The 24,514-nt window shown below is 35.1% G+C and overlaps 3 protein-coding genes and 1 long non-coding RNA gene across 9 annotated transcripts; 3 read left to right on the plus strand and 1 right to left on the minus strand.

Annotated features, from left to right (window-relative positions):
* The first annotated feature begins 460 nt into the window (after window positions 1–460).
* On the plus strand, window positions 461–2,788 carry LOC110927151. Its single transcript, XM_022170765.2, has 2 exons — window positions 461–2,354; window positions 2,535–2,788. The coding sequence occupies exon 1, from the start codon at window positions 1,020–1,022 to the stop codon at window positions 2,238–2,240; it is 1,221 nt and encodes a 406-aa protein (XP_022026457.1). The 5' UTR covers window positions 461–1,019; the 3' UTR covers window positions 2,241–2,354; window positions 2,535–2,788.
* Window positions 2,789–4,728: 1,940 nt separating this feature from the next.
* LOC110927150 (metal tolerance protein 4) lies at window positions 4,729–11,188 on the plus strand. The gene is made up of 7 exons (XM_022170764.2): window positions 4,729–4,953; window positions 5,818–5,990; window positions 7,419–7,617; window positions 8,594–8,772; window positions 8,854–9,004; window positions 10,076–10,206; window positions 10,801–11,188. Exons 1-7 carry the CDS (start codon window positions 4,761–4,763, stop codon window positions 10,978–10,980), a joined length of 1,206 nt encoding a protein of 401 aa, XP_022026456.1. The 5' UTR covers window positions 4,729–4,760; the 3' UTR covers window positions 10,981–11,188.
* Window positions 11,189–12,664: 1,476 nt separating this feature from the next.
* Window positions 12,665–17,617, plus strand: LOC110927148. 6 transcript variants are annotated; one of them, XR_004884176.1, is made up of 7 exons: window positions 12,665–12,845; window positions 13,574–13,626; window positions 13,744–14,060; window positions 14,154–14,329; window positions 14,707–14,842; window positions 15,652–17,074; window positions 17,142–17,617. It is a non-coding gene; the product is annotated as an uncharacterized LOC110927148 (long non-coding RNA). The 6 variants fall into 6 exon arrangements; XR_002585540.2 differs by having other exon boundaries at window positions 15,652–15,761; window positions 16,953–17,609; XR_002585541.2 differs by having other exon boundaries at window positions 15,652–15,761; window positions 16,964–17,609.
* A 3,640-nt stretch (window positions 17,618–21,257) lies between these two features.
* On the minus strand, window positions 21,258–22,010 carry LOC110907737 (dirigent protein 22). Its single transcript, XM_022152676.2, has one exon. It carries the CDS (start codon window positions 21,894–21,896, stop codon window positions 21,327–21,329), a length of 570 nt encoding a protein of 189 aa, XP_022008368.1. The 5' UTR covers window positions 21,897–22,010; the 3' UTR covers window positions 21,258–21,326.
* Between the last annotated feature and the right edge of the window lie 2,504 nt (window positions 22,011–24,514).

A 24,514-nucleotide genomic window follows, 5' to 3' on the forward strand; every position in this document is an offset into this window, starting at 1 on the left:
ATGCTCCCTATGGTTTGTCATTTTGTTACTCGGATAGTCCCCGAGTGGATGTTAGTTACTTTGAAAATAACAGGTATGCTCCCTATGGTTTGTCACTTTGTTACTCGGATAGTCCCCAGAGTAAATGTTGGGGGACTATCCGAGTAACAAAGTGACAAACCATAGGGAGCATACATGCTATTTTCAAAAGATGGGTACTAAACGTGAAAAAACTTGAAACCACAGGGACCATCCGAGCAATTCACTCAAAATATAATTAAAAAATAATAATTATGGCAAAGTAAATTGAATAATTGATGTAACAAAGCCAAAGCACAAGTAAACCCCTCGTAACCGCCTCAGCAGATCTACACAACACGCATTTACACCCTGTATTCCAATCTCAACCGTTAATCCAATACCTCATCTCAACCGTTCATCTTATCCTTCACCTACTATATAACCCCCCACAGATTACTTTCACACAATCCTTCACTTTTTCCGAATCTCAAGAACAACAACAACGAGACTCATAATAAATCCACAAATTCATAATTCAAAACATAAATTCATTTCAACAATCGATCCAATTCATCAATCTAAACATCAAAAACCGTTCGAATCGCACGATTATTCCTAATCGATCTTCGTTTCTTGTAACCTAGGGTTTCTAATTTGTTGATTTCAGAAAATTAGGTTTAATCTTCGTTTTTCTTCAGCGAATTTTTATTTTTAGAGGTTGAAATCGAGGTATATACGATTAATCGTCTGTTTAGTTCGATCGATTGTACAATCGATTGTTTCCATCACGTTTTTCGTTGCCGAATTTGAATTCTAGGGTTTGAAATCGAGATATTTAGGATTATTCGTCTGTTTTGTGCAATCGATTGTTTCTGTTACGTTTTTCGTTACCGAATTTGAATTCTAGGGTTTGAAATCGAGATATATAGGAAGATTCGTCTGTTTTGTGCAATCGGTTGTTTCTGTCACGTTTTTCGTTAGCGAATTTGTGTTTCTAGGGTTTGAATTTTGCAATCGAGATGCTGGATCAGTCACAGATGATGAATCATTCGCAGTTGATGAGTCAATCACATTCACAGCAGATGATGTTAATGAATCACTTGAGTAATCAGAATCAGTTGCAGTCTCAGAGAGGTTACATGACGTGGCAACAGAACACGAAGCCTTCTGGTTATGTTCAGTCACGAAGCAATAACAATCGGAGGAAAACGACGTCGTTTGGAGGTAATAATCAGAACGAATTACATCAACAGACTCAACAGAATCGGTTAAAACCTAAAAGGTACATTACAAAGAAGAAGTTTAATAACAGCAGTAGTAAATCTAAATCTGCTCCGTTTGCACCTAGGAATACGACGTCGTTTCTAATTAGGGCTAAAAAATCCGGTGGAATAACGTCTTTAGTGTCGCCCTGCCCGGTGACACCTGCGGTACTTCCTACGCCTATTTTTTCGCCGTCTCGAGAGGTTTTAGTTGATATGGCTAAGGAAGAATGGGGGGTAGATGGTTACGGTTCGATGAAGGGGTTAATCAGGCTTAGATCGGATAATGATGATGGTATTGAGGATGATGAGGGCGGGTCGAGTGAGAGCGATGTGGAGGAACATGAACAGGAGCATGAGCATGAGCATTTGGAGGTGGAGAAGAGGTTGGATCATGATTTGAGTAGATTTGAAATGGTTTATCCGAACTATGGTGGTTCGGATCATGTGTTGGAGAACAGAGTGGATGATCAGGATGCTCATATAGCGCGGCTGGAGGAAGAGAATTTGATGGTGAAGGAGAGGTTGTTTTTGATGGAAAGGGAGTTCGAGAATTTGAGAGCACGGTTGCAGTGTTTGGAGACGCGGAGGCAAGGAGCAGGAGCAGGAGCTCGAAGGTTTGTCGAAGAGGTTGTGGAGAATGGTTCTGAGGATGAAAGTGGGAGTCGGGGTTATGGTAGGTCGATTGACGGAAACAGCGAGGTTTTTGAGGAGAACAAGAATAATGTTGTTAATCAAGAATCTGATAATGGTGGAAAGGGTGATGCAGCAGTAGATTGGCATATGGAAAATGGTATTCAGAAAAGCGAAGAGAAGATGAATGCTGTGGTGGAAGCGAAGATTGGAGATGATTATCATGTAAATGGGATGGGTCTTAATGGTGAAAAGGGTGTAGCAGCAGATAACGCGAATGTTGTCGACGAAGATTGTAAGATTGAAGATGATCATGTAAATGGAGACAGTTGTGTGAATCAATAAGTAAATATGGATGGGCAGAGAGACTCAAGTATCAATTTTGTGCAACTTGTTCCAACACTCATATTCACTTTAGTTGAAATGTTGGATGGCAAAGAAAACAGTGAACATCCACAGGTAGCTTCAAAGTTCTTGATTTCATGCTTTATATTGCTTTCTTTTAAACCTTAGATGTGAGCTCTATGCAAATGACTCTTTGTGTAAATCAAATGGTTTTAAAGAATGTCTTGTTTTCTTTTTTTATGGATGGTTAGATCGTCGCGATTGTTTCACATTTTACTTGTTTTTTTCTTGAAGCGTTTTGTGCGGTTCTCTTGTGATGGCTTGGGTTCATCATTGCAATGATCAGTTTAAAGTTTAAAGAATGGAACATCAAATATGATCTTTAACCAATCAAAGGCCCCAAGTCGAATGGTTGAACCGTTTCGCTTGGAAATAGTTAGTTGAACCGTTTCGTTTGGAAATAGTTGGGTTTCAACCAGAAATTGACGCTCCTCGGTTATTACCTTGTGCATAAATGCATGTCTGTTAAGTTTTATAATTTTTATAAATCTACATTTTTACCCCTTTTTTTTCAAAAGTTTTGCATGTTGGTCATAATACACACATTTTATAAAATTACTTTCTTTTACTATAGGGGTGTTACACCCTTTGAACAAGTAATTGGTTGCTACTTGCTACACTATTTGGTTACTAATTTAAAAATAAAAATAAAAATAAATTAACTTGTAAGCCAGCGGCTTTATATTCTTTGCGTAGTTTAAAGGTTTTTTCTTTATAAAAAATTGAGTTTATTTCTATTCATAAACCAGCCTCCTTTATTACACTATAGATGGTCTAAATAGGCCGCTACTTTATAAAACAACTGCATGTTGAAGTATATGATAATATATATCAAAAGGTGATGATGGTTGGTTTCGTATTGTACTTTCCTTCGTTACTTAAAAGTGGGTAAAACCGTATTCTATAACAAGTTGATGTAACAAAAGATGAGCAATACAATAGGATACATCCATGGACAAATCCAAATGGCTTGTGGTCTAGAGTACTGAGGTGTGATAGACTGACAAAAAGTGTTTGATTTTCATTAGTGGAGGGTTCTAGTCTTACAGTGAACAAAAATGTATACGTCTAAAAGTAAGATTAGTAGGTGTGTGAATTGGTTGTTTGAAAAAAAAAAAAAACAATGACTGTCGATTAATGTAACACATGTGTCAACTATAAACAACGATTAATTTAATGTAGTAACTATATGGACGTTTAGACTTGTTATTCGTATACCTTCGTATTATTCCAATGACTCCCAAGTCTTGTTCACCATCCCTACAAAATAACTTCTCATCCATTAGCTATTAAGTCATTTCTTTTTGTCGTTACCCATGCGGAAAACTATGGATGAGTATGATGGTGAACAAAAATGAAGGTGTTAGCTTTTTATATACTTGTATCTTTATGCTTCATCGTCTAATGTTAAAAATGAGTTTAATCAATGTAATTAGTGTTTGAAACATTTTTTATATACTTGGGATGGTAAGGGTCCAGTTTTTAATCCATGAACAAAAGGGGGTGACCCAAAACTAGTTTCTACACACCTTTTTTATTTTTATTTTTTAATATAGTCGACTCTCTCAATTGATGTCATAGATGAGAGAAAAATATAAATTTTAAATGAATGAGATATTAAAGATTTAGTTGAAATGGATTTGTCGAAAATTTAAATTGTCAATTTTATATTTCAGTCAAATCTTTAATATCATATTATTATACATAATTTCACATTTATTTTAATTTTAGAGAAAAATATAAATTTTAAATGAATGAGATATCAAAGATTTAGTTGAATTTATTTCTTGAAAGTTTAAAGTCATTTTTCCTGTTTTAGTAAAAAAAAAAATTTCAAAATCCTGGTATTTTTTTTGGAAGGAGACTTTATCTGTACAAGATCGAGTTGGTCTCCGGGGTCATGTCAAAGACATTTCCCCGTCAGCCCCGCTCTTACGGACGCGATGTTCGATCGGACCCCGACCGTTGCGCAAGCTGACTTCCGCCCGGAAACCATACTGCCCCCACATGAGAGATTCGCTGGGGTAACAGCTGGGTAAAACCGGGTTGCCATCAGGACCGCACCATGCCTCTGTAGGAACGATCATCATTAGGACTCCCACCCCCGTATGCCGCAGCCGGGAGTCGAACCGGCGACCTCCATGGAGGAAGCCGGCCCAACTTATAACACATCAAATATAAATTGAAAAGAAAAAACAAAACACATCATCTAGAAAAAAAGTAAAAAAACAAAGCTAAACATAAAAGAATATAGCAATAGCCATTTTAGAATAATTTAAAAGAAGCTACAAAGCCTACAATCATGAGGTGCAAAGTCAACTACAAAAAATGGCATGAATCACTGTCCTTTTCTTCTCATAAAAAACTTGAAACTGATATAAAAAATCTAACTAAGATAGTTTTTATATGTCATTGAGTGCTCTATAAACATCTTCTTTCTATCAAAGATAGAGAGAGAAGATGGAGGAGGGAAAAGAGGCCCTGTTGTCTCCAAAGACACCTCGTCGGGGACGGCGGTTGAGTCGGGTGTACTCGGTGAACTCACTTAGAACCGAGTTCTTGACTCGGTTGCCTGATAAGGTCCGGTCTGCTATCGATATCGAGTCGTCTTCTTTTGCGATATCGTCTAAGTCATCACCTTCCTTAACTCAAGGTTTGATCTTAAATCCATAGACGGATAATAGGGGGTGGGTCAACCGACCCCACAATTTTTATTTTATTTTATGTGTAACATATATTACTGTTTTCCTACCGACCACTGAGATTTTTTTTAACTTACTTAGAAAAGATCAATCTATACAATATACATATTTATTTTCAAGAAACAAAGTGAAAAACAAAAAAGATATGAGTGTGAGTTCGACTAAATATTTAAGTCATTATTTATAAACAGTTATTGAACGATAGATAACTTTTTTGTGATCTTAGTTCTACCGGGTAGAAAGATAAAATATCAATATTTGTGTGATTCGACCTGACTCGAACTTCAAACTCGGATGTCGAGTTAAGAGACATCCGAGTACAAAAAACCAACCTTGGTGAAAAAGTTTTCTGGGTCCGACACCGGATAAATCTATATTTGTTTTGGAGTTTTATTTATTTATGGAAAAATTACAAGTTTTGTCCTTTATCTTTATACCAGTTTTCAGGCGGTGTCCTTTTAAACGAATGTTGACAGGCGGTGTCCTTTACTAGGTATTTTGTTGCAAGTTTAGTCCTTTACACTCAACCCGGTTAAAAAACTCTGTGAATTGTTGGGTGTAAAGGACTAAACTTGCAACAAAATACCTAGGTAAAGGACTAAACTTGCAACAAAATACCTAGTAAAGGACACCGTCTGTCAACAATTAACAGGTTTTTTTATCTGGGTTGGGTGTAAAGGACTAAACTTGCAACAAAATACCTAGTAAAGGACACCGCCTGTCAACATTTACTAAAAAATACACCGCCTGAAAAGTGGTATAAAGATAAAGGAAAAAACTTGTAATTTTTCCTTTATTTATTTATTTATTTATAGGTGAAAAGGAGTATTATGAAAAACAATTTGCAACATTGAAGTCATTTGAGGAGGTTGATGCTATAGTATCATCTGATCATGGGATAGGTGAGGAAGATATGGATGAACAGATTCAGCAAGAAAGAGCTATGAAGATCTCTAATTATGCCAACATTCTATTACTGGCATTTAAGGTAATTTCTTATTTCTTATGATATGGAAGTTTTGTAACATACCGCGCTTTATACCAACCGATATTGTCGACAAAGAGCCTAATGCTCACTTTTTGGTTTCATGAGTAGAGACTCTCGGGATGTTATCCATCTTGGAATTACTCTTACCCGAGCACGCTTAACTGTGAAGTATCCACTCATCCATAGTCAATGTGACCAAAATATGTTACGGGTATTTAAGGTCGAACATTCCTTATGTGACACCTTAGGCAAATATTCAAATAATATAAAGAGTTAATTACTGTTTTCGTCCTGTGGTTTGTCAAAAATCACTATTTCAGTCCATTAGTTTAAAAATTGCGATTTCAGTCCCTGTGGTTTCACTTTCGTAACCATTTCAGTCCACCTCGTAACCATTTCAGGCCTTGTACTTACAGAATAAATGGATTGAAATGGTTACGAAAGTGAAACCACACGGACTGAAATCGCAAATTTTTAAACTAATAGACTGAAATAGTGATTTTTGACAAACCACAGGGATGAAAACAGTAATTAACTCTAATATAAAATACCAGGCTATAAGGAATACCCCGGTGTGCGAAATAAAAAAAAAAAAAAAAACCGGGTTGGGAACCAAACCTTGTTTTGATCCCAAATTTGAACCAGTTTGGACCCGAACCAACCTGTAGGGCTCAAATCGGTTTGCAACCCCATACGTTGAAACCAGTTAAAACCCAGTCAAACCCGATTTTTTTTCTTTCAAAAAAAAACACGGTTGAAACCAGTGGCGAAGCTTGAGATTTTCGACCCGGGGGTCGAAAACGTATATACCTAAAAAAATTATAAAACCGGGGGGTCGAAAACATATACCTAAAAAATTCTATACGAAAACTACATACCGGACACTACTGAGCGAAAAGTTCGGGGGGTCGGGCGCCCCCCGCCCCTACAAAGCTGCGCCCCTGGTTGAAACCAGATCCGGTTTCACCACAAAACCGGCTTTGACCAACTTTTACCAAACCCGACCCGGTTTCAACCAGAACCAGTTTGTCCCAAAAACCTGATTTGGGCACCTCTAGGCTAGGGGCGGATCTAGTGTATAACAAGGGGTAATGCCCGCTACCCCTTGGCGCTCCGGCGGTAGTGTAAATTTTGGAAAAATTTGACGTTTTTTCTATTTCGTTACCGCTTATTTATAAAACGCTACGGCTTGGCGCGAATCCTAGATCCGCCACTGCTCTAGGCCCCCGCCTCAGCTATCACCAACACGTTTAGGCGCATAGGGAGACGCGAAATCCACACTTAAGCGTGCTTGAGCGGGTGCATTCCGTGATGTGTGTCGCGTAACAAAAATACATCCAAAATCTCTGATCCATAGAATACAAAAAATGTTGATTAATGTGTTCTAATAATTGCACTACTTATGTCAATAACAACTGCATAATACAGATCTTTGCTACAATAGAGACCGGATCCATTGCGATAGCGGCATCCACACTGGACTCCTTACTCGATCTAATGGCTGGTGGCATCCTTTGGTTCACTCACCTTTCAATGCAAAGCATCAACTTATACAAGTACCCTATTGGCAAACTCAGGGTGCAGCCTGTCGGAATCATTATCTTTGCTGCAATTATGGCCACACTCGGTACGTTACACGTCGCAATAAACACCAGTAGTCTGTTTTATTGTTTGTTTCTTTCATGATCTTGATAGATATATATATATAGGCTTCGGATCAAGAGAAGACCCCCCAAGTTGTGAGAACTTAGAGAACTCTGACTTCCGGTGCGAGTTTTGCCACAATCTTTTTGCCACACGTAGATAAAAATGTTACAAAGACAGCTGTAAAAAAAAAAAAAAAAAAAAAAAAAAAAACCGAGCGGTGTTTTTCAGCCTTTTTACTTTGATGTAAAAAGTTGCTGACATGAGCATTTACACCCACTGTAAGGGTTTTTTACGGTGGTGTAAATCAACAAAAACTTTCTTTTTTTCTTTTGGAAAAGTTGATTTTTTTTAGGATTTTTGGTAATTTTTTTTTTGAAAAAAATTTCGTTTAGGTCGAGTTCTCTAAGTTCTCACAACTCATAGGAGTTTTTCATTTTACCATAACCCTATATATATATATATAGAAAAAGTATATCGTACATTACGGCTTAACGTACTTCACGTACGACAACGTGCGTGATTTGTTCTATAACATGCGTGATTAATGTTTTCAATATGCGTGATTATTGTGTTTCAACATGCGTGATTTTGGATTTTTGAGTTATAACGTGCGTGATTTTAAAATGAACATGCGTAATTACCTGTCGTACGTGATGTACGTTAAGTCGTAATGTACGTTAACCTTCCTCTATATATATATATAGAGAGAGAGAGAGTGTGTAAGATACAAGAGTGGTTATCGTGCTAAGCGTCTGCGAGTAGGAGATTGTACCGCGTGTCATTCTTTAACGTGCGTGATTAGGGTAAGTAGGTATTTGTTCATGCATGATTAAGGTCTGAGTTTTATAACATGCGTAATTTACTCGCGTACGCTTCGCACGTTAAGCACTCTTGTACGTTAACCAGCCTCTATATATACAAAATGATAAAGAAAGTTGAATCTTGAATTCTTTTAGGCTTTCAGGTATTAATTCAGGCCATAGAACAGCTTATCGAAAACAAGCCTGCAGAAAAGATGTCATCGCTTCAACTGTTATGGTTATACATAATCATGTTAACTGCAACGGTTGTTAAACTCGCGTTATGGTTATACTGCAGAAGTTCAGGGAACGAGATTGTTCGAGCCTATGCAAAGGTTAATTTTTTGGCGATAAAATTGTCGAAAATAATGTGGGATTTTTAAGCAGTATCTAACACAAATGTGTATTGTTAACAGGATCATTACTTTGATGTGGTAACAAATGTAGTCGGATTAATTGCTGCGGTTCTTGGTGATAAGTTCAACTGGTGGATCGACCCGGTTGGTGCGATTATTCTCGCGGTTTATACGATTGTAAACTGGTCTGGAACTGTCAAGGAAAATGCAGGTAGCTGCTGCAGGATCATTCCGGTTTTTACTTTTTATTTTTATTATTATTAATATTAAATATGAGACAACAATGGCTAAATGGGCGGGTCGGGCCTAGGGGTGTAAATGAGCCGGGCCGAGCCCGAGCTCGAGCTCGGCTCGTCATGTTTTTATGAAGCTTGAGCTCAGCTCAGTTCGAGTCTACTTATTTGAGCTCGAGCTCGGCTCGACTCAGCTCAAGCTATTTTGAGAACAATCTTAAACGAGCTAGAATCTCGGCTTGAGCTCGCTTCGATATCGCTTAAACGAGCCAAAGCTCGGTTCGAGCTCGGCTCACCAATGTTATTAGTTTAAGTCATATGGGCCTAAGTTGAAACCGGCTTGTGATTTTTAGGACTGGGTTATAATCATCGTTATCATTATAATATATAGAGTAAATTACGATTTTGGCCCCTGTGGTTATATCACTTTTACCCTTTTATCCCAAAAAAGATTTTTTTAACATCTGAGCCTCCAACGTCTTTTTTCTAACCCTTTTGGCCCCTAACGTCTTTTTTTCTAACCCTTTTGGCCCCTAACATTTAATGGATGGAGTTAGTGTTAGGGGCCAAAAGGGTTAGAAAAAAAGACGTTGGGGGCTCAGATGTTAAAAAATTCTTTTTTGGGCTAAAAGGGTAAAAGTAATATAACCACAGGGGCCAAAATCGTAATTTACTCTAATATATAAAAAAACTAAGACTTTGTATTTCAGGCTCGATAACTAAGCGAGTTGTATTTCAGGCTCGAGCTCGAGCTTGTTAAGGTTCTGCCCGTTCGAGCTTTTAACCGAGCCGATCCCGAGTAGCTCTTGAGCCTCTGCGCTTGTTAACACCCCTAGCCGGGCTACCTCTAGAAAAAAAAAAAAAAAACGATTTCAAAGGTTGTATGCATAAAAAAATGTTTTCGTATTTACACTCGACCCATTTGAGATAAAACGCAACCCAAATGGACCTGTTCATAGTAACATGTTGAGACATACTATTCAATGTTTCCACATAATTTACTTATAATTAACTACTTTTACTGATATTAATATGATCTGATTAAACAGTTTCATTAGTGGGACAATCAGCACCACCTGAAATCATGCAAAAGCTAACTTATCTTGTAACAAGGCATCCGAAAGTGAAGCGAGTTGACACCGTTCGCGCATACACATTCGGAGTTTTGTATTTCGTGGAGGTTAGTGTTTTCGGTTAGTAAAAGTTTAGAGTAAAGTACACGGATGGTCCCTGTGGTCAGTGGCGAAGCTTGAAATTTTTTACCGGGGGGGGGGGGGGGGGGCGAAAATGTATATACCCAAAAATTTCTATAGAACCGGGGGTCGAAAACGTATATACCCAAAAATTTCTATACGAAAACTACATATATAACACTACTGGCCGAAAAGTTCGGGGGGTCGGGCGCCCCTCCCGGCCCCTTCAAAGCATCGCCCCCTGTGGTTAACCAAAATTTTGGATTTTGCCTCAGCTTTTTTAAAGTACACGGATGGTCCCTGTGGTTTGCATTTTGTAACACATTTAGTCCCCAACTTTTGCCAAAAACACATGGATGGTCCTTGTAGTATGCACTTTGTAAAGCATTTAGTCACTAAATGTTGGGGACTAACTACGTTACAAAGTGAAAACCACAGGGACAATCAGTGTATTTTTGGCAAAAGTTAGGGACTAAATACGTTACAAAATGCAAACCACAGGGACCATCCGTGTACTTTACTCAAAAGTTCATTATTTTAATTTGAAAGTTTTTAATTAATGACTATATTTGTTGAGTCAGGTTGATATTGAACTCCCTGAGGATTTGTCACTAAAAGAAGCCCACGCGATAGGCGAATCGCTGCAAATAAATATCGAAAAACTTTTGGAGGTTGAACGCGCATTTGTTCATCTAGACTTTGAATGTGATCACAAACCGGAGCACTCGGTTCTAACCAGGCTTCCCAATAGTGACCCATGAATGGTCAGTTCATGGACCAGATGTGTATTTCTTTTTGTTGTTGAATTGTAGTTATGTTTGTTAGGATCATGTCTTGACAAAAAGAGTCAATAAGTCAACTTTAAGTTTTCTTTTTTTTTTTTTTTTTTTTTTTTTTTTTTTTTTGTGGAAATGTATAAACAATTTGGATGACTTTAGTGAAATTGTGAGATCATTGTGTTTTCTGCAAGTTGTTTGAGGATGAGATTGTAAGTCCAAGCTAGAAAGAGTTATATACTTGATTTTATTCTTGTGAAATTTATTACATTAACATTAACAAATGTTTTTTGCTTCGTTTGTTTGTCTTCCAGTTTCTTGCTGGCCCTTTATATCTATACTATATAATAAAAGAAACCAATGAAAGGACACGTGTCATTCATTGAAGCCATCTATTTTTATAGATAATTAATATCAATTAAAAAATAATTATAAAATTAAATTTAATATAAATTTACATAATTTGTATAGGAGATAATATAATATTTTATAATATTTATAACTTTGTTATAGTTTCCTTTCTTACCCCAAAACTTTATCAAATTTTATTTTTACTCTTTCTTAGCCCTTAAGTTAAGAAAATGCAATCTTTAACCACTTAACTTTTTATAAACTTTGTAAATATCACTTTGACCCTCTCAAGAGTTTTTGCCTTGACGATATAAATTCGAGTTAGTCGGGTCGCATATAATACGTTATGATTGTACAATATAAATTAGATTTACGTTACGTTTTGATGCAATCGCAATGCAACTATAGGATATATTGAGTTCAATCGGATACGTCAAAACGTGCGTTTTCATATGATTAACACATCATATGACGCTTGGACTAATCCCTTCGTTATAAATTAATAAAATGTAAATGATTTATTTATTTTATTAAACTAAAGTAGTTAAGGACATAATCTATTTCAAAAATGTTTATAAGGGGTAAACAAAAATATTAATCAATATTTATTGGTTCCATACTTTTATATCCGTGTTCAATTCTCAACTCAAATACGGTAATCACTATGTTTATGTGACATTTATAAGAACCGTCACCGCAATCACCCCATCAATCGTATATCGAGTATAGATCCGTTAGTTTTTTTAAAGATGTTACTACACAAAATTACATTTATGCAACTCGTGTAATACACGAGATTTTTAAAAAATATAACTTTTTTATTATGTAGTATATAAAATTAGATTTATTCAATCCATATAATAAATAGGGTTTATAAAGATATAACTTTTTATTGTTTGGTATATAAAATTACATGTGCTCAACCCATATAACACATGAGGTTCTTAAAAATGTAACTTTTTTCATTATTTAATATATAAAATTAAATTTACTCAGCCCGTACAATACATACACGGGGTTCTCAAAGATATAACTTTTTTTTTATTATTTAACATATAAAATTACATTTATTCAACCCGTGTAATACACGGGGTTCTAACCTAGTATATATATAAAGTGTTGTTGCCAATAAAAAAACAAATAACTGAAAGAACAACAAAAATATGAAAATCTATACCTTATAATAAAACAAAACCAACTTAGGCCACATGGCATGAACTTAAGCTACTAGATGCCACGTGGCAATGTGATACTCCTCCCTAATTGATTTTGAGCGGCAATTCCTTTTCTCAGTAATAAGCGGCTTCTCAAACAAGCTTTTCCTTCATTCAATTGTTTGACCGCCTCTTCATTATCTCTCTCCAATCAATCCAACCTACCAAAACCATTGAGATCCTTTGCTTCTTCATTTGAATTTCAACTAAAAAACCCTAATTGATCTCTGCTATGCCGTCTTCTACACTGTCCAGTTCTTTGCCGTGATTCCATTACATCAATGGGTATGATTTCCTCTATTCAATCTTTGTTTTCTTTCAAGGATTTTGTTTAGTTATAATGATTCTATGTTGTGGCGTTTTTATTTGCTTTGTCTATTCATCTAATTGAATCTGATTGTGACCTAACTTGGGGTTTTTTGGATGATATATGTAGCCATGTAAGTAATTTTTATTCAAAGTTTCAAATTAATCTTTCTTCCCGTTATTTTCTTTGATTTGTGTATTCATATAGTGTTTCCATTTACTACCAAATTTTGGGGTTTTTTTTACAATATTTGAAACCATAAGAGCTGGTATATTCAAATTAAATGTTAGTGATAGGGTTAGTTGTATAATGGTATGATAAACCCTAAAAGTGATAATATATGTAACCCTAACAGCAAATTATATTCAAATTAAATGACAGTGTAAGGGTTTGCTGTTTAATGGTATTATAATCCCTAAAAGTATATTTATTTTGTGTGTTTTTTGTTTCTATTGTATGGCTTGATTATATATTTATTTTGCTTTATGATTTGTTTGAAACCATGATATGTGCTGGTATTTTTTGAAACCATGATTTTGCCAGTATAATTATAGATGTACACCAGCTTAGGAAGTGCATTTTTGTATATTTCTTTGTCCGGAACCTTTGTCAAGTATAACGTTGATCGTTAAGATAATTTTGTGTTTACCTGATACTCTAATATGTTTCCAACTTTTTAATTTTTCTTTATTAATGTGGTTAATAGCAAATCATCGTTGCTTCTTCAGTTATGTTTTGGACTCTACACAATCAGCACTGGTAATTCTTTCTTATAGATTAACTTTGTATCACATACTAAATATATGTATTATGTAAGTTCGTTTTTTCATATTTTTTTCCGTAAAGGCATACTTACATTTGTATTCACATATACAGCCTTTACCAACATCGTATAATTTGGACATTGGACTACAAGACTATCATGTATCTGTCATTCTCAAGACAGATGGTGATGATTTTTGGATGGCTATAGTCAAACCAACATTGATTTGATACTGTATCTGTAACGGTTGGGCTAAAGTTGTTAACAGTCTTGGTGTTGAAAACAATGATATTATTGTATTTGAAGTCGTCAAAGATAACACTTTCAAAAATCGTCATTACAAATATGATCGTGAAGATGATTTGAAGAATGAGTTTCATCCGTTCGGCCATACTTAAAAAATCACCAGACTTGAAGCTTAACACAAATGGTGGGAGGCGATCCGTCTGTGATTGTTTATCAAAGTTTCTCTATAATTGAGATTGTTCGTTTCGTAACCGGATCCTAACTTTTTTTTTTGCAGAGCTTTGAATTAGCTACAACTTTAGGTGGCCTGAAGATATAAGCAATCAAACTTTCAATGGCCCTATATTTTTGCAGAGGTGGTGGTGAGCCCTCCTTTTGTGCTTCTTACCACTGTTAAAAGTGAATTGAGGCTCAAAATCCAACTTGCAGCCCAAAATTTATGGGTTAACAAAGGTGGTGTATCATCGTATCATTTGCAACTCATTGTTAGCCTATATTCAAATTGTTTCTTTCATAATTAAATTTATAATGTCTGATTATGAATTGTCAAATGTGTTTGATCTTTTTTTCTTCTTTAAATGTATACTGTAGTATACTTACCCTGGTTACAACTCCTTCAAATCTCATATATAAAGACTTCAGTAACATTATTCAAAAATTAATAATTTAGATTAGCTTTGTTTCTGTTTTTTTTTTCTTTCTTTTCCTTTTTTTTTGTTTTTTGGTATCTTGTATGATTGTATCAGTTACATAGAAAAACGAGTAGTATTTCGACAAAGAAAATTGGTTGAATTCCCTTTATTTAAAGATGTATTTGTTTTTTTTTTCAGAGTGTTTCGACACGGGAAGAGCAACAACAACAGAAGGGGATGTATATAGTTTTGGTGTAGTTTTACTTAAGCTCTTGAGGGCAGTAAACTGTGAGATGAATCATTTGCCGAGGAGGGAACAAAGCTTGTAACACGGGTAAGTCTTTCAAAGTCAGTTTTGACCTTTTTTTTCCATTCATCAGTGATGACCATGAAGTAATATTAACTGTTATACAACTACAAGTGAAAATAATTGTTCAAGATATGAAGAACATTATGTTGATAACAGATTAGCGTGTATAAGGTTGTATGAGATTAATCATGCATTTATTATAGCCTTAATGTTCCTAGATACGGATTTATCTAAATGACAAAAAATGTTTGAAGTTCTAAAGATGCTTGAAGAGATCAAACCAGATCATCTTGGTCACAACTCACAACCTTTTTTTCTTGAAGAATTTACAAGCACAAAGTTTATATTTGCGTTTATTCAAGTTTAAAATAGATTTTGTTAATGGATTACCGACTTTACTTGATGAAGACAAACTGTTGCTATAATTTACATGTGATTAGGTTTATTTGATCTTAAAATGGAAACCTTACATGACTAGGATTCGGATCCATAACTGAGTTTTAACTAATCTATTCAGGTCTTGTGTATTTTGTCTATTTAAATAACTGTTTTAGCATTGTGTGTCCCTTTAAGGTGTTTTTAGGTAGCACAACCTAGAGGCTCCTTGGTCACCGCTAATACAAGAGAGCTAAATTGCGTAAACCATACACAGATGAAATGATATGGGCCAAGATTGCTAATCACTTAAACGACTTTAGGGATTGAACGGATATAGTTAGAAAACTTAAGTGGTTGAATTCAACATATATTCTTGATCAATATCATTAGTTGCCGTCTTCTATAACCAGATTAGTTTTATATATAATGTTACCATTACTGTTGTTGGTTTATAGATCATACGCGGTGTGAAGTAACTGACATTGATGATGTTGGTGGGGTTACTTGAGCAAACGTTGTACCTCGAATACTAGATAGGTTTTCTCCGTAAATCCTCATCCTGAATGTAAGTGAAGACTTATTTAAATAGCAATGTGGTGTCACTTTTAACTATCTAATATTAGACATGTCCATCTATTAATATATAAAACATTTGTTCAGTTACGAATACAAAATGGGGCATATGCTAAAAAATGGATCAATTGTTAGGAGTAAATCATATTCGTTCAAATCCTCCCTGTATCCAGGACAAGAGTCATTGCAGCGTGTTATAATAGTTGGAGATATGGGAAATAGAATTTGAAAGTATCAGATTATAAAAAAAAAATGTTATTCTAAGAATTGTACTAACACTTCTATAATAAAATCATGTATTTAGCCTAACGCGATGGATTAAATGAGTATTCAAGTTATCAGCGAGGAACACACAGGTACTTGAATACTTTTTTAATGATGTTAAAAAGTGCAGTTTTAGCTGCATTTTATTGTTGTCTAAAAGTGCAGTATTACCTGCATTTTATTGTTGTCAACAACATTTTTATTTTATTTACTCGCTTTCAAAAAAATGCAGTTTCAAAACAACATTTTTATTTCATTTAAATGTTGTCAAAAAGTGCAGTTTTAGTTGCATTTTATTGCTGCCAAAATGACGTTATTATATCATTTAAAAGCCGTAAAAAAGTGCAGTTTTTTATGCCTTTTATTGTTGTCAAAACAAGGTTTCTATTGCATTTTAGTGCTGTCAAAAAGTGCAATTTTAGCTGCATTTTAATTCTATTAGAAGAGCCTTTTGTTGCAAAATAATGTTGTTAAAAAGTGTATATTTTGCTGCATTTTAATGTTGTAAAATTATGCGGTTTCTTCTTATATATTATGTTTATGGTGTAACGGGTCAAACGGGTAAACTGAATACTATGTTGACTATGACCGAACCTTGATGATCCTTCAAATTTGAAAAGGGTTAAGTGAAGGAAAATTAGTTTATATAACCTAAACAATCACAACAAGTACTACGTGAATGCGGAGATTGGCGACTCGCCGAAAAGTATAGACATCACCTTCATTAGCCAAGGCATGACCTCTTTACTTTAAGTAACCTGTGTAACACACGGGCACTAACTTAACTAATAGTTTTAGAGTATAGTTGGACTAATACTTGACAATATTATTTTTACTCGGTGATAATATTCGTTTTAAATTTATCGACTTATTTTTAATCATAACTGTATTAATACTTTGTGCTCATATGAACATATAGTAACCATGCAGACAAATGAGTTGCTTATCCTGGATGGCAGCCTATGGGCATGAAGATCAAAATATGTGACGGTAGCAGCTGGGCGACACGTGGCGGTAAAGATATAGTTGACCGGTCAAAAGGTACTTTCATTGCATCATTTGTAAATAATATAATGGAACTTTTTTTCATTTAAATGTCAATATCAAGTGAGAGTGATAAACCACCTGACTGGGTCGAATGGAGAGAAGCGGTTGAACCAGATTCATCAGTTATAACCACCGAGTTTGCTGAAACATCTCACGCTGCAGCTGATAGCCTCTCCAATGGTGATCTTGAAGTTGATCCATCGGACGACATTGCTACTGATCCTCCAAACAAAGTGGAGGTGACTAATGTCGTATAATTACTGGTAGATGGTGAAAAGATACAAGGTTGCAACCTTAAGCCTGGAATATTAGAGCAAGTTTGAGAAAATCACCTGCTGACCAGCTATGTCTATAATCCTTCTTTGTTTGGTTTCTGTTGGTATGGCCCCCTTTGGGTTTTGTACTATGTAGGCATGTTAAGACTTGCTAAGTTGCATGTTTGTTTTCTTCTTTAAGTGAATAAAAGCATGCTTTGCCTGGTAAAAAAAAAACTAACTGTGTTGGTTTTGTAACTTCATTTGATACATTATGCACCCGTAGGTAGAGGGATGGATTTCGTTACTTAACGTTTATTTCTTTTAAATGATTATTTCAACAATTTTAAGTTATATATTTGTGTGTTAGTCCACCCGCGAAATTCGCGGGATCTTAGACTAGTAAATTATATATTTACACACATTGAAAAAGATAGAATTGAAATTGCTAATTTTTCAAATCCATAAAACCAATTATGAAGGAGAGAAAACTAAGGGATATGATTAAATATTAAATTAACTACCAAAAATAGTTAGGGTGCAAATTTTCGTAAAAGCTCTTTGAATAAAAAAGATTTTAGAAATAATTACAAATTATTCATGATCGTTGAATTGAAGTTTTTCTGATTTTCTAACTTAACGCTATTATTATCATGGTACCTCTCGAATCGGCCGGCTAAAAGCTTGCCTCCTTAGCCGACTAAGCTAATTTAGCGTTTTCTAATCAATGGGTTTTGGGTTATGTTTATTTTTTAGTGAGCTAAAAGTCGATGTCTATTTTAGCTTAAAACATGTTCAAAATGTCAAACTTTAATGATTCTCCTTTATTCTATTAATTAATTAGTTTTCGTTTTTTTAATTAAAAGATAGTGTTTCCACATCATCCTTTTCTTTTATACCATGACCTAATATTTTGGTAAAATTCAAATTATGTAATGTGTGAGACATCATATATCATTATTCATGTCCCATATTTTGTCCTAGTTATCCTACACAACAAAGCGTAAAAAAGCCCTTTGAAATACAATCAAATCAACAACTCTTGTCAAAATATGATACCAATGAAGATCCAACCACATATTATACCAATCACATATATAAACACAAACATAAACAAAATCACTTAATAATTATAAAATCCCAAATAAAAAAAAAGGATTTACACCAACAATAACTCATCTTCTACCTAGAGGAAACCAACGTTCATGAAAAGAAGACTTGTAAGACACCATATACATAAGGAAAACAAGCACAATGGCTACACCCCATGGAGACCCTCCGGCTCGATGAAAAGAATCTTTCTCAGGCAATGGCACCAACAACGGCAACCATGACCTTTCGCGGCTAGAAAGCCAATGCACAATTACCAAAATCACTACGGGGGTGAGCAAGAGGAATATCTTCACGTTGCGCATGAAGCTCTCAACCTTCGACTCGTAGTTAACGTACCAAGTAACGCACATGAAGATGAAAATAACACATAAGAAGATGAAGAAGTGGATCGGCATCGAGAGCTGTCGGATATACTCATAGTATGATATGTTATTGTTGTTGTAGCACCTAGTCATGTTTTTTGAGGAACAAACTTTGTCTCAAGATATAAGAGAGGATAGAAGAGTTTGTGTTTTATAGGTCAAAAGAATATCAAGTATTTATAGAAGAAAATATTGTTATAAAATTAATAGATTTGTATAAGAGTAAAATGCCATTTTGATCCTTGAGGTTTGGCCAGTTTTGCGACTTTCGTCCAAAAGTTTGTTTTTTCGCATCTGGATTCAAAAAGATTGAAATCTTGCTATTTTCATCCAGTTCGTTAACTCCATTCGTTTTTATCCGTTAAGTCAGGAGTATTTCCGTCTTTTAAGTTAACTTAAAAGGCAATTCAGTCTTTTTCACTTTATATAAAAAGACCGAATACCCCTTACAAGACCGAATTCCCTTTAAGTTAACAAAAAAGATGGAAATACCCGTGAATTAATGAAGAAAAGTGGATGAAGTTAACGAACTGGATAAAAATAACAAGATTTTAAGCCTTTTGGATCCAAATGCGAAAAACAAACGTTTGGACGAGAATCACAAAATGACTAAACCTCATACACGAAAATGACATTTTACTCTTTGTATAAAAACAAAATATACGATACAATTTTTTTATATATATGTGGCTTTGCTTGGCATCGGGAAAGTAGAGACTTTATTTTTGGTTAAAGGGATTCCGTTTATCAATTAAGAGTTGTATATGTGTTTCGAGGTTTTAAGATTCTTTAAGATAAATGGAGTTGACAAATAAGAGGGTGCCACGTAACACCGACCATGGGACAAGAACCTTGGAGAATGAGAGAAAATGTATAATTGTAGTGAAATTTGTGGGTGGTTTTTTGGTGTAAAGAAAGCAAGTGGACTTGTTTTGATACACATGTAATATTCTTGAAATATTATTGTGACACTTTCATGAGTCGAATCATTTCTTTCAAAAGGTTGAGATTGTATCGTGTATAATGAAGATCATTCCTTTTTGAAGTGGTTTTTGGTGATTGACGATTTATGATTCTTTTATCATTCTTAAGTCGATCTTGAGATTCAGACGAAGGTCAAAGGGCCAGGGTGGTTAATCAAAATGGGTCCAAGTGCAAGGGTCGGTTCTTTGACGAAATAAATTTAGCATAAAAAGTGTGAAAAGCAATGAGAGTTTTATGGGCAAGGGTATTTGCGTCCATTTACTAGTCCCGTCAATTTTTTTTTAACTCAAATAATCTTTATACATTTTTTTTAGTTTTACTATAACTAGTGGGCTTCCCCCGCGCGATGCGGCGGGAACCCGGTTTCGATCGGTATTGATTCGATGCATTACGATATCCACACCTTGTATAGAAACGAAAATTTAAAGTTGTGATATGCCCAGAAAGACAGAAACATGTGTTTTAAATTGATCGAAAACTATATAAACAAATATCGCTTCGGTTCTTCACGATACTGATATGATAACGGCACTCGCTATGGCTTATGATGTTAAAAATATAGTTATTTTTATACAACTTCATTTTCAACAAAATTTCCACCAGAGCGTCGAGAGACAAAATTAAAGACACATGCGTATTTAACTTTTTCTAAAAAATGTAACGAACATAAGTTATTAGAGAAAAATTAAAATAAATGATAATTAAATATGTTAAACACGTAAATCATTTAAAACATAATAGTTAGAAATGAAACTCATAAAACATAACTATCTATATGTATAGATGAAAAAATTATATTCACTATCTAGAGCACCATATTTTCTTAAGGAGGATTTTATTGTAATAGTGGACCACATGGCATGAGATGGTAAGGAAAAAAGAAAAAATAAAAGGTTTAGGAGGGATTGAACTTATGTTGATTGTTTCAATGGAACGAAGAGAAACCATTACACCACCATCATTTTTATGTAAAAGATTGAAATTTATTAAATATATCACATGAAACAATATAAAAAATAAGCACTATTCATGAAGCTTCACCAACCATATTACATATATATATAATAGAGCTTTATTTTTTTTTTTCTGCCTGCTACTAAATGCACCACTCCTCTCACATACATATAAGTGGGCTCACACTTTTTGTCTCGCTATACATTTTTTTTAAATAACTTTATTTTTATGTGTAACACACACTATGTGAATAAGTGTGTTGTTATACCATTACATAATGTTGTCATTTGGCGTTCATAAAATGCGAAGGTAAACATACACGGTTTTCTTCTGGTCTTCAACAGGGTCTATTAACTCATAAACAAACCTACAACACACACGGTTCCTGTTTTAACGGGTCGAAAGAACCAATACGATTCGGTTTTTAACACTTTTTATTTGACTATTCATAGACATTGATTATCATTAGATTGACATTCTCCCATATGGTCACGTTGAACTTGTTGCAACTGTCTAAAAGTGTGACTCTTTTATTATTTATTATTTATTCCCTTATTAAAAAATATCAACACTACACTTTCAATAATGTAACACATAAACATTATACCTAACAATAGCATCTCGTGTTTGCATATTGAATGTATGAGTGGTCGCATGAACATACCCTCTAGCAAACCTAAACAGCCCGGTACCGCCGATCACCGGCATTTCCCTCACCTTCTGAAACACCGGATTCCGCCCCAACACCGTCAACGTGCTCCCACTATACCTCCCGGTCGTAAACACAAACGTCATCGACATTAACAACACATATTCCTCTTGCGAAACCAGCCCGTAAAACCCTTGGGCCCGGCCCAACATCCTTGAACCATTATCGGGCCTATCCGTCAATGGGTCATCTATCATGTTAACAATGCCGAATCCGGTGGTGGATGAGGTGTTTCTAGGTGGTGGTTTGATGATGTTAATGGTGGTCGGGTTTGATCCGCTTTGGATGTCGTGCCAGTAGAATTGAAAGCGGCTTAGTTTAGCTGTTCCGAGCTTAAATGGTTTGTTTTTGACGGATTTCCAAAAGTGTCCCGCGGCCGGAATGGTTAGTGACATGGTGGTGAGAAGAGAAAGAGTAAAGAGGGACAATAAGTTGGCCATGTTTGTGGTTGAGAGCCAAGGTTTGAGTTGATTTTATAAGAATGGGTTCATGAAAAGGGCTTTCATTACCAAACACTTAATATCCTATGTTTCCTTGTTTAGGAAAGTGGTGTACATTCATTTTGAGTGACTTCAACTTTTTTAATCATGTGTTTTTTAAAATAGTGTTTAGTTTTCATAGATATGATGGAGAGTAGATGTAAAACTAGTAATTATCGACTTGTGTGTCGGAGCGCACTCCAGTCTCCAGCACAAGTTTTCTTAAACGTCTTTTATCTTTGTCTTTATAATATTAGAACACGGATCACTTGTTTCAAACCTGAGCCCTCTCCTAGATCTATGTAAAATAAATTATCTTATGGATATTTAAGTTGTAAGGATATTGTCATTTGTCTTCACCACCACCACCACCACCACCACCACCACCACCACCACCACCACCACCACCACCACCACCTACATTTCGGGTTGTAAGCAAATTTACAGAGCAAACATGATTATTTTGTAACCAAATGAATCACAACTTGTAATTTTTTTTTAAATTCCGGTTTCTTTTACTGATTCTAAGTTGTTTTAAAAGATCGTCAACCTACCACCCCTTAGAGCATTCACAACGGCTCGTCCACTTGTGTGGTCCGGTGGGGTGGCGGACGAGGTGGGGAGAGGGTGGGTCCATTGTGTGTGTGACTTTGCATTAAATAAAAAAACCCGATTTAAATAATTATTAAGTGGGGTTTGTTGTGGTTTATTGTTGGAGAAAAAGTGAAGGTTTGGAGTGATAGTGGTATGTGACATGCTGACTAGGTAGTCTAGAGTATGGACCACGGCTGTTGTCGTAGTCTTGTAGATGCTATTAGAAGGAGAAATTAAAATGGTTAGATTTAAAAAAAGAAAGAGAAAGGAGATTTAAAAAAAGAAAGAGAAAGGAACGGTGGTTTTGTGTTTGTAACTTTTAGAGTTAAAGTAAGGGGGTGTTTGTTTACCACTTAATGAGGCTCTTAATGGTTCAGCACTTAATGGTTCAGACTGTTTGTTTCACGAGCCGATGTCTGAATGGTTCAGATATTTGCCTCTGAATAGTTAAGATTTATACAAAGTCTGAATGGTTAAGACCTCTAATCTGAATTGGTCAGACATTTGCCTCTGAACGGTTAAATACAGACTCTTAATTGTTCAGACCTCTTACTGGTTCAGTACTTAATAGTTCAGACATCTTATTAGTTCAACACTTAACCATTCAGATGTTGCCAAATAGCCCGTAAGAAAAGTGCTTTTCAAAGTGAACCCATCCAACATGTGTGAGAGTGAGTTTAAGAATCAAGATTCTAGAGAATCTATTCACCACCTCTTTCTTTTCCTTTTATTTTACAACAAAATAAAAATCTAATTTTAATTTTAATTAATATGCTAACTTATAAATCAATACATTTTTACTTAATAATCTCCATTCTTTTCTTTTTAGAAAAACATATCCAACCCATAAATTTGTTACACGTTTAAAGACCATCTCAAACAATTTTTGAGATTACATATTTTTTTATACTTAAACTACAATTAATGTTCTTATGTAGTTTCAAATAAACTAGAGATAATCCACGATTTGAAATAACAAAATAGTATTTGCAATGTCATCCCAATTCCAATATTCCATTCGTTAAGAAGGTAGTTGGGCCTAGGTACACGATAAGCCCAAATACATTATGATATCTTTCGGTCCACGTCCATGTGCATATACGAAACCCACAACGAGTGATTTCAAAATTTCAATCTTCAAACATAAGAGTTGTAAACATTTTCGAGATTAACACAGATCAATATTAAGTAAAAACTACTAAAAACATTATACATTGGTCAGCAATTGGTGTTTTTGCTGATGTGACACTTGTGTGTTGACATGGCATCTGATGTGGAATTTTTTGATGACGTGACATCTGATGTAGCATATGACCTGACTTTTTGATGATGTGGCACCTGACTGGCAGCTGATGTCAGCAAACTGGGTTAGTGTTGTGTTAATTTGTGAATGCTATCGGCCAATAAGTTGAAAGTTGGGAGTGGTGCGGTACAAATCGAAAGTTGAGAGTGCTATCTGTCAATTGATGAAAGTTGATGTTATTTAAATCCATTATCTCCAAAAAATTATGCAAATGGGGTCAATTTTTTAAATAAAATCAATGGGTTCAACCGTATATAATATGCTAAATACAATGACGCCGAGTAAACCCGAACTTCCCTATGTGGCTCCACCATTGAACCCAAACCCGTTTAGGTTAATTCAAGTATTCAACCTCACGATATTCATGTTAAGCTTGTGTTGAGTTGAGTTTTAATGTAATACATATTAGACTTTTTTTTTTCTTGGTTATATTCAAGAGTCAAAGACCCTTTTCAAGAGAAAGTAGATAGGTGATATATCAGTGGGGCAGATCTAAAAAACCTTCATAGGGTTAACGTCTTAAAAGAAAGAGGTAACAAAATCGAAAAAACGTCAGATTTTTTCAGAATTTACATTACCGCCGGAGTGCCAAGGGGTAGCGGAGGCTACCCTTATCATAAGCTACATCCGCCCCTGTAATATATTGACACATGGATTATTTACTTTTACAATACGTGTTCGA

Source organism: Helianthus annuus, chromosome 2 (assembly GCF_002127325.2).
Source record: "Helianthus annuus cultivar XRQ/B chromosome 2, HanXRQr2.0-SUNRISE, whole genome shotgun sequence".
Lineage (NCBI taxonomy): Eukaryota > Viridiplantae > Streptophyta > Magnoliopsida > Asterales > Asteraceae > Helianthus > Helianthus annuus.

Bases quoted from the DNA above. Each gene is read 5' to 3' on its own strand.
- LOC110907737 (XM_022152676.2), bottom strand. From the start codon at position 21,896: ATGGCCAACTTATTGTCCCTCTTTACTCTTTCTCTTCTCACCACCATG.
- LOC110927150 (XM_022170764.2), top strand. From the start codon at position 4,761: ATGGAGGAGGGAAAAGAGGCCCTGTTGTCTCCAAAGACACCTCGTCGG. The intron at 5,991-7,418 runs GTAATTTCTTAT...TGCATAATACAG, and splicing joins TTCTATTACTGGCATTTAAG to ATCTTTGCTACAATAGAGAC. The intron at 10,207-10,800 runs GTTAGTGTTTTC...TTGTTGAGTCAG, and splicing joins GAGTTTTGTATTTCGTGGAG to GTTGATATTGAACTCCCTGA.
- LOC110927151 (XM_022170765.2), top strand. From the start codon at position 1,020: ATGCTGGATCAGTCACAGATGATGAATCATTCGCAGTTGATGAGTCAA.